The sequence below is a fragment of the Aptenodytes forsteri genome, unplaced genomic scaffold (genome assembly GCF_000699145.1).
Source record: "Aptenodytes forsteri isolate BGI_AS27 unplaced genomic scaffold, ASM69914v1 Scaffold9, whole genome shotgun sequence".
NCBI lineage: Eukaryota > Metazoa > Chordata > Aves > Sphenisciformes > Spheniscidae > Aptenodytes > Aptenodytes forsteri.
In genome coordinates, this window is record NW_008796217.1 from 67,478 (window position 1) to 81,098 (window position 13,621).

Sequence of the window (13,621 nt, forward strand, 5' to 3'; positions counted from 1 at the left end):
TCAAAAAAAAAATCCAGCGGTGGATTATTGCGAGCTAGCAATCTCAAAGGGAAAAAAAGATCCCCAAACAGTAAAATTATGAAATTTCACAGCCTTTCTAACTTTCTGGCCTTGATAGCAATTAGTTACACAGCTTGCAAATGTACATATTGCTCCAAAAAGAGCAGCATACAAAATATGTAGAGAGTCTCATCTTCCCACATTCCTACTTCCCACCTGTTTAAAGGCTGAACAGGATAACTCCACCGGGATTTATACTACAGTAGTAGGACAAAAAAAACCTACAAGAGTAACAAGGAAGTAGGTTTTAAGCAAGTCTCTCACTAACTGTCTCTTTAACCCAGTTCTGGTGGGAATATGCTGCATGAAGCGTTTGTAAAGCGCTCTGTTCAGCACTGGTGGAAGTCCCCTGTAAAGCTTCGAGCTCCCCTGTGGTCAGCTGCTGAAATATCAGTCCAAGCTCTGAAATGAGCACCTCTTAACTATAGCACAAAAGCGGGAATGCATCAGCAAAACCAAAGGAGGTTATTGCCATTCTTAGGGGAGTCAATATATTTTGGTACATTGACAGGACAGGCTAATGTTAATTGCATATTTAAAATAAACATGAAGTATTATTTACAGCATATAAAAATTTCAGCTCAACAGTTCTATATTAAAAAAAAAGTGGTTTACAGGTATCTTCTGTTCTGGTGTAGTGGATGAATCTCTCCTTCTCCTTAGCTTGTTTTTTTTTTGTTTGGTTGGTTTTTGTTTGGTTGGTTTTTGTTTGGTTGGTTTTTGTTTGGTTGGTTTTTGTTTGGTTGGTTTTTGTTTGGTTGGTTTTTGTTTGGTTGGTTTTTGTTTGGTTGGTTTTTGTTTGGTTGGTTTTTGTTTGGTTGGTTTTTGTTTGGTTGGTTTTTGTTTGGTTGGTTTTTGTTTGGTTGGTTTTTGTTTGGTTGGTTTTTGTTTGGTTGGTTTTTGTTTGGTTGGTTTTTGTTTGGTTGGTTTTTGTTTGGTTGGTTTTTGTTTGGTTGGTTTTTGTTTGGTTGGTTTTTGTTTGGTTGGTTTTTGTTTGGTTGGTTTTTGTTTGGTTGGTTTTTGTTTGGTTGGTTTTTGTTTGGTTGGTTTTTGTTTGGTTGGTTTTTGTTTGGTTGGTTTTTGTTTGGTTGGTTTTTGTTTGGTTGGTTTTTGTTTGGTTGGTTTTTGTTTGGTTGGTTTTTGTTTGGTTGGTTTTTGTTTGGTTGGTTTTTGTTTGGTTGGTTTTTGTTTGGTTGGTTTTTGTTTGGTTGGTTTTTGTTTGGTTGGTTTTTGTTTGGTTGGTTTTTGTTTGGTTGGTTTTTGTTTGGTTGGTTTTTGTTTGGTTGGTTTTTGTTTGTTTGTTTTTATTTTGCCAAACTAGGAAGTTAAAGAATAGCACCACAGATCATGTTAAAATATTTCAGGACTTTCAGGTATTGAAATTCGGACTAAAAGCCTAATGAAAAGCACAGTGTCTTCCAGAACCCTACATGTCCACACACATCCCTAGTGACAGGTTGGGGGCATGAATAAGTTCTGATATTTAAAAAAAAATAAAATCATAAAGCTGCTGAAAGTTATAGATGGAAAAACCCTATTAGATCATCTAAACCACCACCCCGCTGCCGCACAAAGATCTCAAGTGCATTCTCTGGCACCCTCCAGACTCTAAATCTTTAGTTCAAGTCTGAAATGGTTTAGATTGTAATGAAGGCCTTGCTGAAATAAAATAATTTTAATTGTCTGGTTTTGTTTGTGACTAGGAAGACTTTAGACTCTGCAAGATGAAGATACAAAAGGGGAAAAAAGCCACTGTGTTAAGTATTTTTCACTGTCTATGGTACATCTCCCTTTTACTTCAGCTCTGTTTCTGGTTTCATTTTCACAGTTCACACAAACTAACTAATCATACAACAAATACACTAGGCTGAAGGGTTTTTTTTTGTAATTTTTGCTGCCCTTTTTTTTAGAGTTTCATGAAAACCACCTGTTGGATTCAAGAAGGTTTTATTTTCACAACCTATATAGGAATTGAATAATTATACTTTTAAAACATGCTTTTTGCTCTGGCACATTTAAAAAAAGGGCAAAATAGATTCAGACTTGAAGGCTTCCTGTAAACATAATACAGAATTAAGCTCTGTGAATCTAATATCAACAGAATAATGCAGTTAATGATAATATGGCAACTACAACATATGATCAGTTACATTCTTTTTCATTCTTGCAATATTTAACAATCATTTTCTCCATTCTTTATAACTCCATGGGGGAAAAAAAAAGATTAAGAGGGCTTTACAGCACTTGAACAGTCTTTGAAACCTTGTTACAGCCTTCCATACATTAAATAAGATTTTCATTTCCCATTTACAAAGACGCCGTGATCGCTGACAGCGTTGCAACTTTTTTGAAGCTGCGTAAAATTCGTGGGTATCCAAACAGCCGTAGTTTGCAAGTCAGTATACACATGCTGTTTTGCAGAAGTATTGGCAGAACCAGAGTAAACCAGCTTGGAACACCTCAAACACAAGCAATTCATTTGCAGCCGAAGGAGGTAATGCCACGTACTTTTGCGACCCTCTGCCGCTTTCTTGCTTCCAGCCCTGGGAAGGACATTTCACAACCGCGAACTTAGACCAATTCTTTATAGATATTGTTGGCCTCGTTTCTCGCTGCTTCTTCCGCTACCAAGCAAAGCATCGCATTTTTACGAAATACAGGCCGAATTACCTGAAAACCTGTAATAATCCCCAGTACCACTGGGTGGTACTAGCTGTCTTCGGGTGAACGGCCGAGCTGAGCCGGGAGAGGAGCCCGCGACGCTGGGCTCCGCCAGAGGCCGGCCTGGGCGGGAGCCCTCTGCGGCCGGCAGCGTCCCACACCGCCTGCAAACCACGCGGGTTTTACGGAATCCACAATTTACCGCGGTCACAGCTCGTGTAAAGGGCTGTGGATACCCTGCAGATGGTCTCTTGCCGTCCGCGTAAGCTATAGTTCCTCTCGAGAGGGCAGAGCGTGGCGATGCGTGGGTACCGCTGCCCTCGTGCTCGTTTGGTGGTTCCAGCACAGCTGAGAACATCCTCTTCCAAGTTAAAAAAGAAAGCTTTGCTAGGCGCAAATACCAACCGGAACCCCATGAACGAAGACGTTCTTATATGGTAGTCCCAGTGAGATATGCAGCAAAGTATGTAGACACATATGCTTTTATTCACATTTTTGCAACTTCAGTGTTATATAATTGCAACCTCACATATATAACTGGCACTGCTCTTTAATCCCAAAGAAACGCTTTTTTTAGGAAGTACATCTCTTCCCAAGCCAAAGAGCTTCAGTTACTTTATCCACTGCTGAGCCTGGACAGACAGCTCACCAGCACCGGTACGCAGACGGTGTCAATGTTATGTTCACAAGCAGAAATACTGAGTAAGCTGTGCTTGGCCCCAGCAGGGTCAATAGGGCTCCACAGGTATCTTCCAGTTTGCAGAAATCTTATTACTAGTGATAGACAAGCTGGGAAAACACAGCTTCCATCTCAAACTCAGCTAGAGCTTGGGACCTGAAGTTAAAAAGGCATCTTTCTACTTCTAAACTGAAGAAATAGTTACAGAGTTATTGGAGAAAGCTAAACATAAAAGTAATATACACCCTTACAAGCGCTCTAAAACAGGTCAATGAGTCTTATTACAGATTATAAAGATGTGCCGAGTGTTGTCAGTTCTTGCCAAAGTAAGTGACTTTAAAATCTTAACAGACTGAGGACATTTGTCTCAAAATCACATATAATTCTTTCACACTGCTGGAGCGGTAAGCCATTTCTGTAAGCTTGACCGCACTGTGGCTCAAGTGAGGGGCATTTTTTTCTGCCAGAAGCTGTGGGGAAAAAGTGAACTATATAAGGAGTGGTTTGTTTAGCAACAGGGAGATGCTGGATTAGCAGCCAGCAAACTGTTGTAATGATCCATCACAGCAGCTGTGTGGCCTCACTATCTTGATCCATTAACCGCACCAAAGTTTCAGCATCCTCTCTAGCATAGGTCAGTTAGCTGATGCTTAAAGCACCATCTAATCATGCTGTGCAGGCTTATGCTTCAGGGCTGAAATTCAGCATTACAGCCAAAGATAACCTGTTCAGGCTTTGGAATTCTACGTGCTTTTGTTCTATACTGAAGAATGCATTTGTTTGACATTGTAAACCAAGCCAGAAGCAGCACAGAAACCCTGTGACCATCTCGCCGATTTTGGCTTCCCCTTCATCTCTGAACATTGAGACTGTGAGCTGCACTTAAGGGGTGCTGACTATCTGAAAGCCAAGTTGCCTCATACAGCCCCTGCCTGCAATTCAAGCTTGGTCCAAAGACTTTTTTTCAGTTCTTCCCCCCTGAAGGGCCCAGGGTCAGCAGCAGGACTTTCCCTCCTGAGCTGCTATTAGAGCTGGAGTTGGTGGAGTTCCAGCACATGTACTTAAAACACATTTATGTGATTTGGCTTCTGTGCAGTTCCCCCCTACACATGCACTCTCTGCAAAATGGGCTGTAATTAATGCTACTCAGTGCACTGTGGATATCTTTATTTAATTAGCGTTGTTAAATTACATGGCAAAAAACAATTGCTCCTCTCCTTTCATGTGCATGAAGGGTCCCACAGACAGCAGAACCAGTATCTTCCTGGGAAGCAAACTTTTATGACATGAGACAGGAATTGCACATTCCTTAACACACCACAGACGGTCTCTACAGACCCCATGTGTGACTGGAGATGAAGCAAGAGTCTAAAAAGCATTGAATTGCAGTTCCTCTTAGAGCAAGGTCTAGTACATTGATGATTTCTTTCAGCCCTGTTGCTGGGTCACTGCTGTCCTGAACAAGGATTACTTTTTGTCCTATTTCTTTCCTCACTAAATTTATTTCCAAATAATAAGTTTGGACAATGTGCAGAGGAGTCGTCGAGTGTCCAATTCGCATGACAATGGGAGACCTATCATTCAAAACGATGAGTAGGAAATAACTTTTGGGCACATTTTAAGATTCCATTATCTTTCTCAAAACATGTTCTCACTAATGCATCCTACTTTCCAGGAATGCAGATTTCAGTACTGCATCAATGTTATCAGCTTGCTTGATACCTGAATAAAATAACTTTCCTGCAAGCATTTAACTACTGAAGCTGGGTATTTTATTACCCTTGTTTCCTTTACATCAAACTGATCTTCTCTAAGAGCTATCTTTCCCTGGTTTAAAAGTACTGGTTCCGCTCCAGCACATTGAGTCATTTTATTCTGTAACACAATTGTACGGTGCAAGGAAATGAGAGGGGGGGCTTCTCCATCTGGCAGATGATCCTCAGAAGTGGAAAAGAAGATGTGCAGGCTTATGCTATTAAACTTTTTGAGTTCAAATGGAATCCAGCTGTTTGGGATCCACAACATTCTTGCAGCTTAACTGCTCACAGTATGTATACTTGCAATCCCTTTATTTTTGTTTTCTTTAATTGTTGGGTCCTGAGATCATAAACGCCTCAGTCTTTCAAATGTGAAGTGCAGCTCTTGGTAATTTGTTCTAATCAACCACAGTAAGAAATGTCTGCTCCATAACCTTGAATGCTTTTTCTCTCCCCTGACAACAGAATAGACTTCTTGCAAAAAAATAAACATCTGGTTTGAATTGAACATCAAATTGCAGTTACTTTAAGTGCCAACTATTAAATTACCTCAAATGTTTTATGTTTGAACATGATTTTTCAAGACAGCCAAATTTTTTAACTGTAGCACAAATGTACCTGTAAAATTACTTTAGAAGGTTAATTCCCTTGAACACACTTTTTTTTTTATCATGTGTAGCTTGGTCACTCTTTTTGCTTTCGATTTACAGAAATTGTTATTCACAAAGGTTTTTATATACCCAAATATGCCTCATCAGATGGTAAGAGGAAGAAAAGCTCTATCTAGAACTCAGGGACTTGATTCTGAACGCTACAACATATGGAGGGATTGTCAAGACTGTCCAGAACCCATTAAATCAAGCCAGAAAATCACATGGACCAAGATTACAGTCTGCATTTTGATCAGGAAGCTAAACATTAAAATTCATATCTAAGACTTCCCTCATCTGAAAAACCAACCCCCTGTCTTTATCTAGCACTATTTTCTGGTAATGAGTCTTACAGTCTGATTTGCATGACAGCATTTCAAATTTACAGCTTTACATAAATGTTGCTATTTTTCTTAAACTATCAAGCTCTTGATCCACCACATTTTTGCAAGAGAGATTTTTCTTTTTTTTTTCTTTATTTTTAAGTATGCTTCCAGCCCTCTCAGTCACAGGGAATTTTTTAAGATAGAAAACAGGACAATTTGAACTATCGAAAACAAATTAAAATGAGCACCAAGTCCTCTGTTTTGCTAATGCTTGCAATTTCTGTATGACTGGAATTGACAGTGTTGCTGAGGCTGTTTTATGCTGCTCCAGGGAGGAAAAAAAAAAGTGAATATTTTATTCACTGTGAGAGGGCTCTAAAAGGGCACAGGGGATGTGTAAATGAAAACCATTTTTGTATTCCCTTCAGTATTTCTGCAAAACCCTCCTCCAAAACAAAACAGAGTAATTGCAAGTGCAGACCAATACTATCATTGTTTACTTCTTCTTCCCAGACACTGATCAAAGTGAAACTACAAGGCAAATTGACGCAAAAAAAAATTCAATTAAAAGCACAGATGACTGCAGCTGGGCAAATTGCTGGCAATTACTCTGGTGACTTCTAAATTGGACGTGACCCAGTGTCAGTGGTTGTCTATGCTTGTATTTTTACCGAAGGTGATTGTAATTGTTGTGATGATATGATTACTCCAAGGAGGAAGTAGTAATTACAAAGGTGGGGCCACCTGATCAGAAGTTTCCATGTTATTTAGTTGGCTATTTATAATACCGACTGTGGTTTTAGCTATAATATTTGAATACTAAAACACAGATCAACCCTCAAATTCACTGAGAAACAAGACGAAAGCTTGATCGTAACAAAAATCTACTGAATTGTTTCAGGTACTGCATGGGAAAAACAGTGACTGTTTATGGACAGTAGATAGATAGGAAGAATTACTTAATTTACCACATGTTGGTTGCCAAAAGTGATCTAAACAGGTTTAAGAGTCACAAAGCTGAAATCCATCAAAGACTATCAAGAGGACATTTTCATTTTGGGGAAACAAAAAACCCTGACTAACCAACCCCACCATTGCTAGACGTTCAAAGTGTCTAGACAATGAACATATTTGATTTTCACCTAATGAACTTCAGCAGCGCATATACTTCCATGTATGTGATTAGGGGAAAACCAGACATACCTTCAACTAGCAGTTCTGCTTGTACCTTGGGTGAAAATAGCTTCAGTTACTACTTAAATTATGCAAATGGATATGGCTGAAAGTTAAGACACAGCATCACAGAATCACAAGTGAAGAGGTGAGCTTGGAAGAGACCTCTGAGGTCATCTGGCCCAACCCTTTGCTTAAGCAGGGCCCCTTAGAGCCAGTTGCCCAGGACCGTGTCTAGGCAGTTTCTGATCATGTCTGAATGGTTCTTGGAGTCAACTCCTCACTAATTCCATTCTTAAACTTCTTTATTTTGACAAAGTCATTTCAGTTTGTTACTTATTAGCAAAACTTTGCTGATAGAAAACATGGTGAAAACTGTTTGGTTTATTTAAGTACTTTGAAAGAGTTGAGGTGTTATTTATGTTCTAGAGGAAAACTGGATCAGGAACTAACATGAAAATTACTGCCACAGAAACAACACAACTGCAAGGAAAATATTAAGTGGGGAGGTAAGTCCTGGAGGCAGTGCCCCTTCTCATCAGAAGGGCCATAGGGCTTTCAGCCCGAGCTGAGAGCTGAAGTGTTCTGGGACCAGATGTGGTGACTAATATGTGGGTACTCAAACAGACACGCAGTCAATGCTGTTTGCACCTACATATCCTAACAAGAAGAAAAATGTATTCCCAAATACCTATTCAACTATCTAAGCCGGTTTTAAAAACAGTATTAATTACTTTCCTTCCACTTTTCCTCCAAAATTCATCCGCCTGTTTAGTGTTAATAGTAAAAAACCAGAAGAACAAACAACTTTAAACTCCTAGTTTTCAGCTCAGATGTGTTACTATTTTTTGAAAGCTGTGCTGAAGTAAGCCCCAGGTTTCAGGGAAGCCTCTCTGCTGCAGCTTCCTCAAGCAGATTCCTCTCAACATAACCCATAAGCGTAGGCAGGCCCTAAGGATCTGAGGCATGTTAACATGTTAAAATGTTTTCCTGTTGAAATAATTTGTGGAAATCTATTCCAGTTGAAGTTATGACATAATTATGGAATAGCATTCAATATCTGAGCAGGATTATTTCACGACTTTGCCACACAGGAGCCTACAGTCAGTCTTTAAACCAAATATCATCTACTGAACTGGATATGCCTCGAGCAACAGGGAGGTTGAAACCTAATAAAGCAACTTTTTTTCTATGTCTATGAAAGTGGTTGGAGACTGCAAATTACTAATTTCAGAATAAATATACTTCCAAATTTTATGAAGGAGACATATAAACTCATTCACCAAGTCAAACAAGGATGTTTGGACAAGGGAGAGAAAGAGATAAGTGTGCTTTCGTATTGGGAAAGGGGATCCAAGTAAAACAGGAAGAAAAGGGTCAAAGAAAACTAGCTGCCCTAGAAATGCTCCACAGTTTTCAGGAGGAACCATGTACAGTGAGAAAAGGCCTGGAGGCATGGACACTGCAGACTGCTAAGGCAACTCAGGCAGAGAATACATGTGCCGAGGTTTTTTGTGTCATCCAGTTTTGTATGTACATTCTCAAATTAATGACTAGCTTGTTTATAATCCTAACATATCAACTCTGTAATTATGTGCAACGACATCAAAATTCTGAGGAGGTAAATTGCACATCCCCAAGGATGAACTTGTGAGGAAGCATGCTTGAACCACGACTTTTCAAGGGGTTTAAATGAGTTGATTTTTAAGCCTCACATTTTTATGAAGGAAGAAGAGAGAAGCTGTGCTCAGGAAACAAGTCAAAGTTATCATGGGAAAATCTGTCATCAGAGATGCTGGGAATCTTCAAAATATAATTAATCTGGTTTTTTTCCTGCAACACAACATAAAAGGTTAATGAACACCCAGCCAGAAAGAACACTGTGAGGGCTCTAACAGATGCGTGGGAACAGTGTCAGTAGCAGGGAGTTAGAGAAAAAGTAGAAGGAAAATACAGAAAAATGGGTGAACATAAAAAAGTGAAGGGAAGAGAGAGAAGAAATAAACAAAAAATGATACAAAGACAAAAATAGCATAAGGGTTGCATTTTAAGAAATGTATATAAATGTTTGTGCTCTCTTTTCCCTCTTCTCTCTATCCCTAGTTCCAAAACTTCCAAAAATTCAGGTAATAATATAATATAGGGGCTTTGGCTCATACTGATCTCTGACTTTTAGTGGAAAAGAAGAGAGGTTGGAGGAGGAGGGTATGTGTACAAAGGCAGAATGGAACAAAGTCTGCATAGTGCCTGCAGTGAGTAGTCGACTGTTTAAAAGGATGCTTAAATAACTGTGTGGCGTGCCTTGAGCCCTTCTCAGAGCCGAGCCCGCCAGGTTCACCAGGGGTACGTCACCACTAGTTGAACTCTCAGTCTAGGAAACTCCTTCTCCAGAGGCCAAGTGTCCCCCAAGAGCTCTTCTACCAATCTGGGCAAATCAGCTGCACCAGGGAATTGCTCCACACCTCTGCACACTCTGCATGGGACTTCCAGTGAGAGCAGAGGAAGAAGATCCCATTTACTCCCCAAAAGTACCTACAGGACTCAATTACCTTCGTGTTTTGTGGCTGAAATAAGAACTGAGTTTAATCTTGTGTACCTGCCCACATATCACCATCTGTCTTGCAAGTAGAAGAGCAACTCCACGCAAAGTCCACCTACATTTGCTAAAAATTACTCTGCAACATCCAGCCAACACCACCATTACCTTGATGGGAGCTTACACATACACCTCATTCAGCAGTCCAAGTTTCCTGTGACTTTCAGCAGCTTTTAAAGAAATTACTTTTATTTCCAAGAAATGTGATATTTGCCATTACTTGTGATTTAACAGCATCAACGCACAGCTGTAAGCCTCGTTCCAGGTGCCTGGCATAGCGAGTGCGATGTACTGCAACTCGTGCAGGGAGAAACAGAGAAGCAGCAATGCTGTTCGGCAGAGGTGGAAACTTGGCTGTGGTGCCTCTCCTTCCAGCTGCCCCAGAGCCAGGAAGAGTCTGTGATCCTACTGAAACTGCTTTTAGACCTGCTTACTGATAAACAGCGAGACTTTGCTGCTGGAGGTAGCAGCTTACAGTGTGGATGGGCCATTTTTTTCAAGAAAAATTCTGTCACCAGTGATCTCTGACTATTCTGCTACTCTACTACTACCAGTGCGCAGAAGGGCAAGGGGGGTGGGGTGGGGAGAGTGTTGAAACACTCATACTCCTTTCTTCCAAAAAAACCCAAGCAAACAGGGAGCTCTATCTCCTGGCTGTTAGACAGGGATGTAAGAGTGGAACAAATCAGCAGGCCAAAACAACCTTATGAGCACTTCTGGCCTTGAATTTTCATAACCCGGTCAAAGGTTCTGCATGCTGCAACCTTTTTTGCTCACCAAGCCCTTGTTTGGCCATCATCCTTGCCGTCACTGCAGTTTTGTCTCCAGGCAAAGTCTCCCTCTCTTTTTTTTCCATCCCTGCCTGCTGGCTACACAACAGGTCTTGAATTTTGTCCTCTGGGCTTCTTGCCTGCATGGCTGTGGTGGAAACCTCGGTGTCCTCATGCCTTCCCACTCTCCTTGCAGCTGCTCCCCTCTGGAAGGTGGAGGGAGGCTGTCCTTTGCGTCCTATCCAGTTAGGAGAAGCCTGCAAGGGTTGAGTGCTTGCACACGGGGAAGGATTCCAAGACTTGAGCATGAGCAACTGCTGCTGTGGATGGAAAGCAGCAGCAGCAGCAAGGAGCAAGGCACGCTGGAGGCAGGCTGCAACACACAGCTAGAGAATCACTTGTGATTTTGAACAACCAGTTCGAGCAAACCAAATCAAACTACCCCTAGCACACTGAAGATCTAAAATTGAACCTCCTCAGAGAGAGCCTTGGTGTATAGACCTACTGCATAATAATCCCAATTATGGTAACAGTTAAACATTTCCATTTATCCTCCCTTCCCCAATGGCTGCTTTACCAGTTCACCTTTTAGAGTGGGATGTCATTTGATCATAGATCTATCATTTGCTTAGTAGAGCTGACTGTTCCTATTATTCATGCATTGTCATTGACAGATGTAAATAAACAATCCAGTGATCTTGCCACCGAGTGGCAAGGAGCGGCAATATATACTACCAGTAGTGCTATTACCCACCATGTGCTGGATGGGCAGATGGAAGGAATGAGCATCCACCAGCAAACAGGACTATAATTTTAACAGCATTCTGATTTGTGCTAGCTTAACCTCACTGGGAAACTACAGTTTGTTTCCCTCTCCCAGCTTTGCTCAGCACACCAACAAGCAGGGGAGTCACAGATTTACACAAGCACAGGGAACCTTGAAATCCACACTGTTTTAAAAAAATATTCAAAACCAGTGTGTGTTAACACGCAACAAGAACACTGATACAAAACTGCAGTCCACTGGGGATATTTTCTTCTTAAGAAATAGCTTTTGAAAGAAAACCATTTCCCACATAACATTTTCTGGTAGTTTGTTTTTCTTCATCCTCTCCCATTTTATTGCTGCTTGAGATAGCCCTTGTCAGGAGAATCTAGCCAGACTTCAAGATGTGCCAAATTACAGAGACCTCAAGTTTTTCACAGTTAGTTGCTCTTTTCACTGCTGGACTCTTCTAAAGCATATGAGATTGAATTAATATGTTTTTACTGTATCTGTACCTCTGCTTTGCTGTTTACCATGGCCTAGCAGAGGAAGTCTGATTGCCAAATGTTTTCTCATTTTGTTTAATCTGATACAAAAGGTCACCTCAAGTACCCTTTTGGTATTTGCTCTAGAGCTGAGTATAATAGGTGGCAGCCCCAGGAAGAATGCATGTTGCTAAACTTCAGAAATGTTTGGGTTTTCAGATACAAACAGATGTTTCCTTCTGGTAGCTTCATTTTCCGTGTGATATTCCAAGAAGTATAACAGGCGTAGCTGAATCACAGATGAACATTTTCCAGAAACTAATGTTTCACACACTGTGTCACAAATGATGAGAATGTAACTTCACAGTTACATGAAAGAGATCAATAATTGATTTTCTTAATCAGACTCCTGTTTAAATAGACCACCAATTCTTCTTAATATCCACAGCTAATTTTTGCAGCAGAAGCAGGAAAACAGAAAGGCTGGCTCACATTCAGGTCTGATGTAGATCTACTGAAATTAGCAAAAATTGAGCTGCCTTGAGATCCATTGTGCTGCACCAGTTTGTCATAATGTATTTACACTGATAAAACAAATAATTCTAGGAATAACAATTTAATCTGGAGGATTAGTAAACAACTGTGTTTTTATGCTGTAATCCTGTAGTCTAAATTTGTTAGTAATATATAATAAATATAATTTAGTTACATCCCTGCTGTTCTCCAAAACAATCCCTTTTGCAAAGTTATATTTAACTTTATGTAATTTTAAATGAATGATTAATAAAGTCTTCCTGGATATATTGAGGGGGCTTCTGTCCCCTCAGGAAAATGCATGCCATTCCACCCTTTTCAGATGCAAAGTATTTGCTCTTTGGAAGTTTATATTAATGGGTCAGGCATAATGATTTACATGGAAAAGATGAGGCAGAAGAACTCCACTTACTTTTTTAGAAGAGTAAACTGAGAATTTGAGGACACAAAAAGGGCAGAGGAATTATTAAAGATTTTTTAAAATGTTTCAGCATGATAAAGCATTGATTCTAACTCCTGACTTCAAAACACACAGAGGTCATTACATCAGTTTCGTCAGCTCTGCTGTAACGACCCAGTTGCTGTAATCCTGACGTTTTCTAAGCCTAATAAGGCAAAGAAAGAGGGGACATGGATAGGGCCTATTACACATCAAGAAACAAACAAAACAAGAAGCAAAAAAACCTCCACAGGCTTCTGAGAAATATAGGCTAATCCCAGCAGCACACAGAGGGGTGGCATGGGAGAGAGGGACCGCTCCGCAGCGCAGCTCCCTTGGGGACCAGAGAAGGCTGCCTAAAATGAGATTAGTGCCTTTGAGAAGAATTATGCCAGATTTGGAATTCCTCTGTGTAATGTATGAAATACTCTTGGTTTGATTATTCAGATTCATGAACAAAAATTTGGTTTCTGACTGTTCCTGTCTGATTCTGACCGCTTTAGGTCCAAAGGGCACCGTCTGAAAAACAGGCAGCTACACAAGCTCTTTGATGTGAAAACATATACAGGTGATAAAATCATAGAATCATAGAATCATTGAGGTTGGAAAAGACCTCTAAGATCATCGAGTCCAACCGTCAACCCAACACCACCATGTCCACTAAACCATGTCCCTAAGTGCCTCATCTACACGTCTTTTAAATACCTCCAGGGATGGGGACTCAA

The 13,621-nt window shown here is 40.4% G+C and overlaps 1 protein-coding gene across 1 annotated transcript in view; it reads right to left on the minus strand.

Annotated features, from left to right (window-relative positions):
* TRIL (TLR4 interactor with leucine rich repeats) overlaps window positions 1-13,621 on the minus strand; it is a gene marked incomplete at its 5' end in the record, with an annotated part of 52,232 nt that overhangs the window by 25,294 nt on the left and 13,317 nt on the right. The window contains 3 exons of the mRNA XM_019474466.1: window positions 2,569-2,603; window positions 2,731-3,082; window positions 3,371-3,470. Coding sequence (XP_019330011.1) covers window positions 2,569-2,603; window positions 2,731-3,082; window positions 3,371-3,470 — 487 coding nt within the window. The remainder of the gene's footprint in view (window positions 1-2,568; window positions 2,604-2,730; window positions 3,083-3,370; window positions 3,471-13,621) is intronic.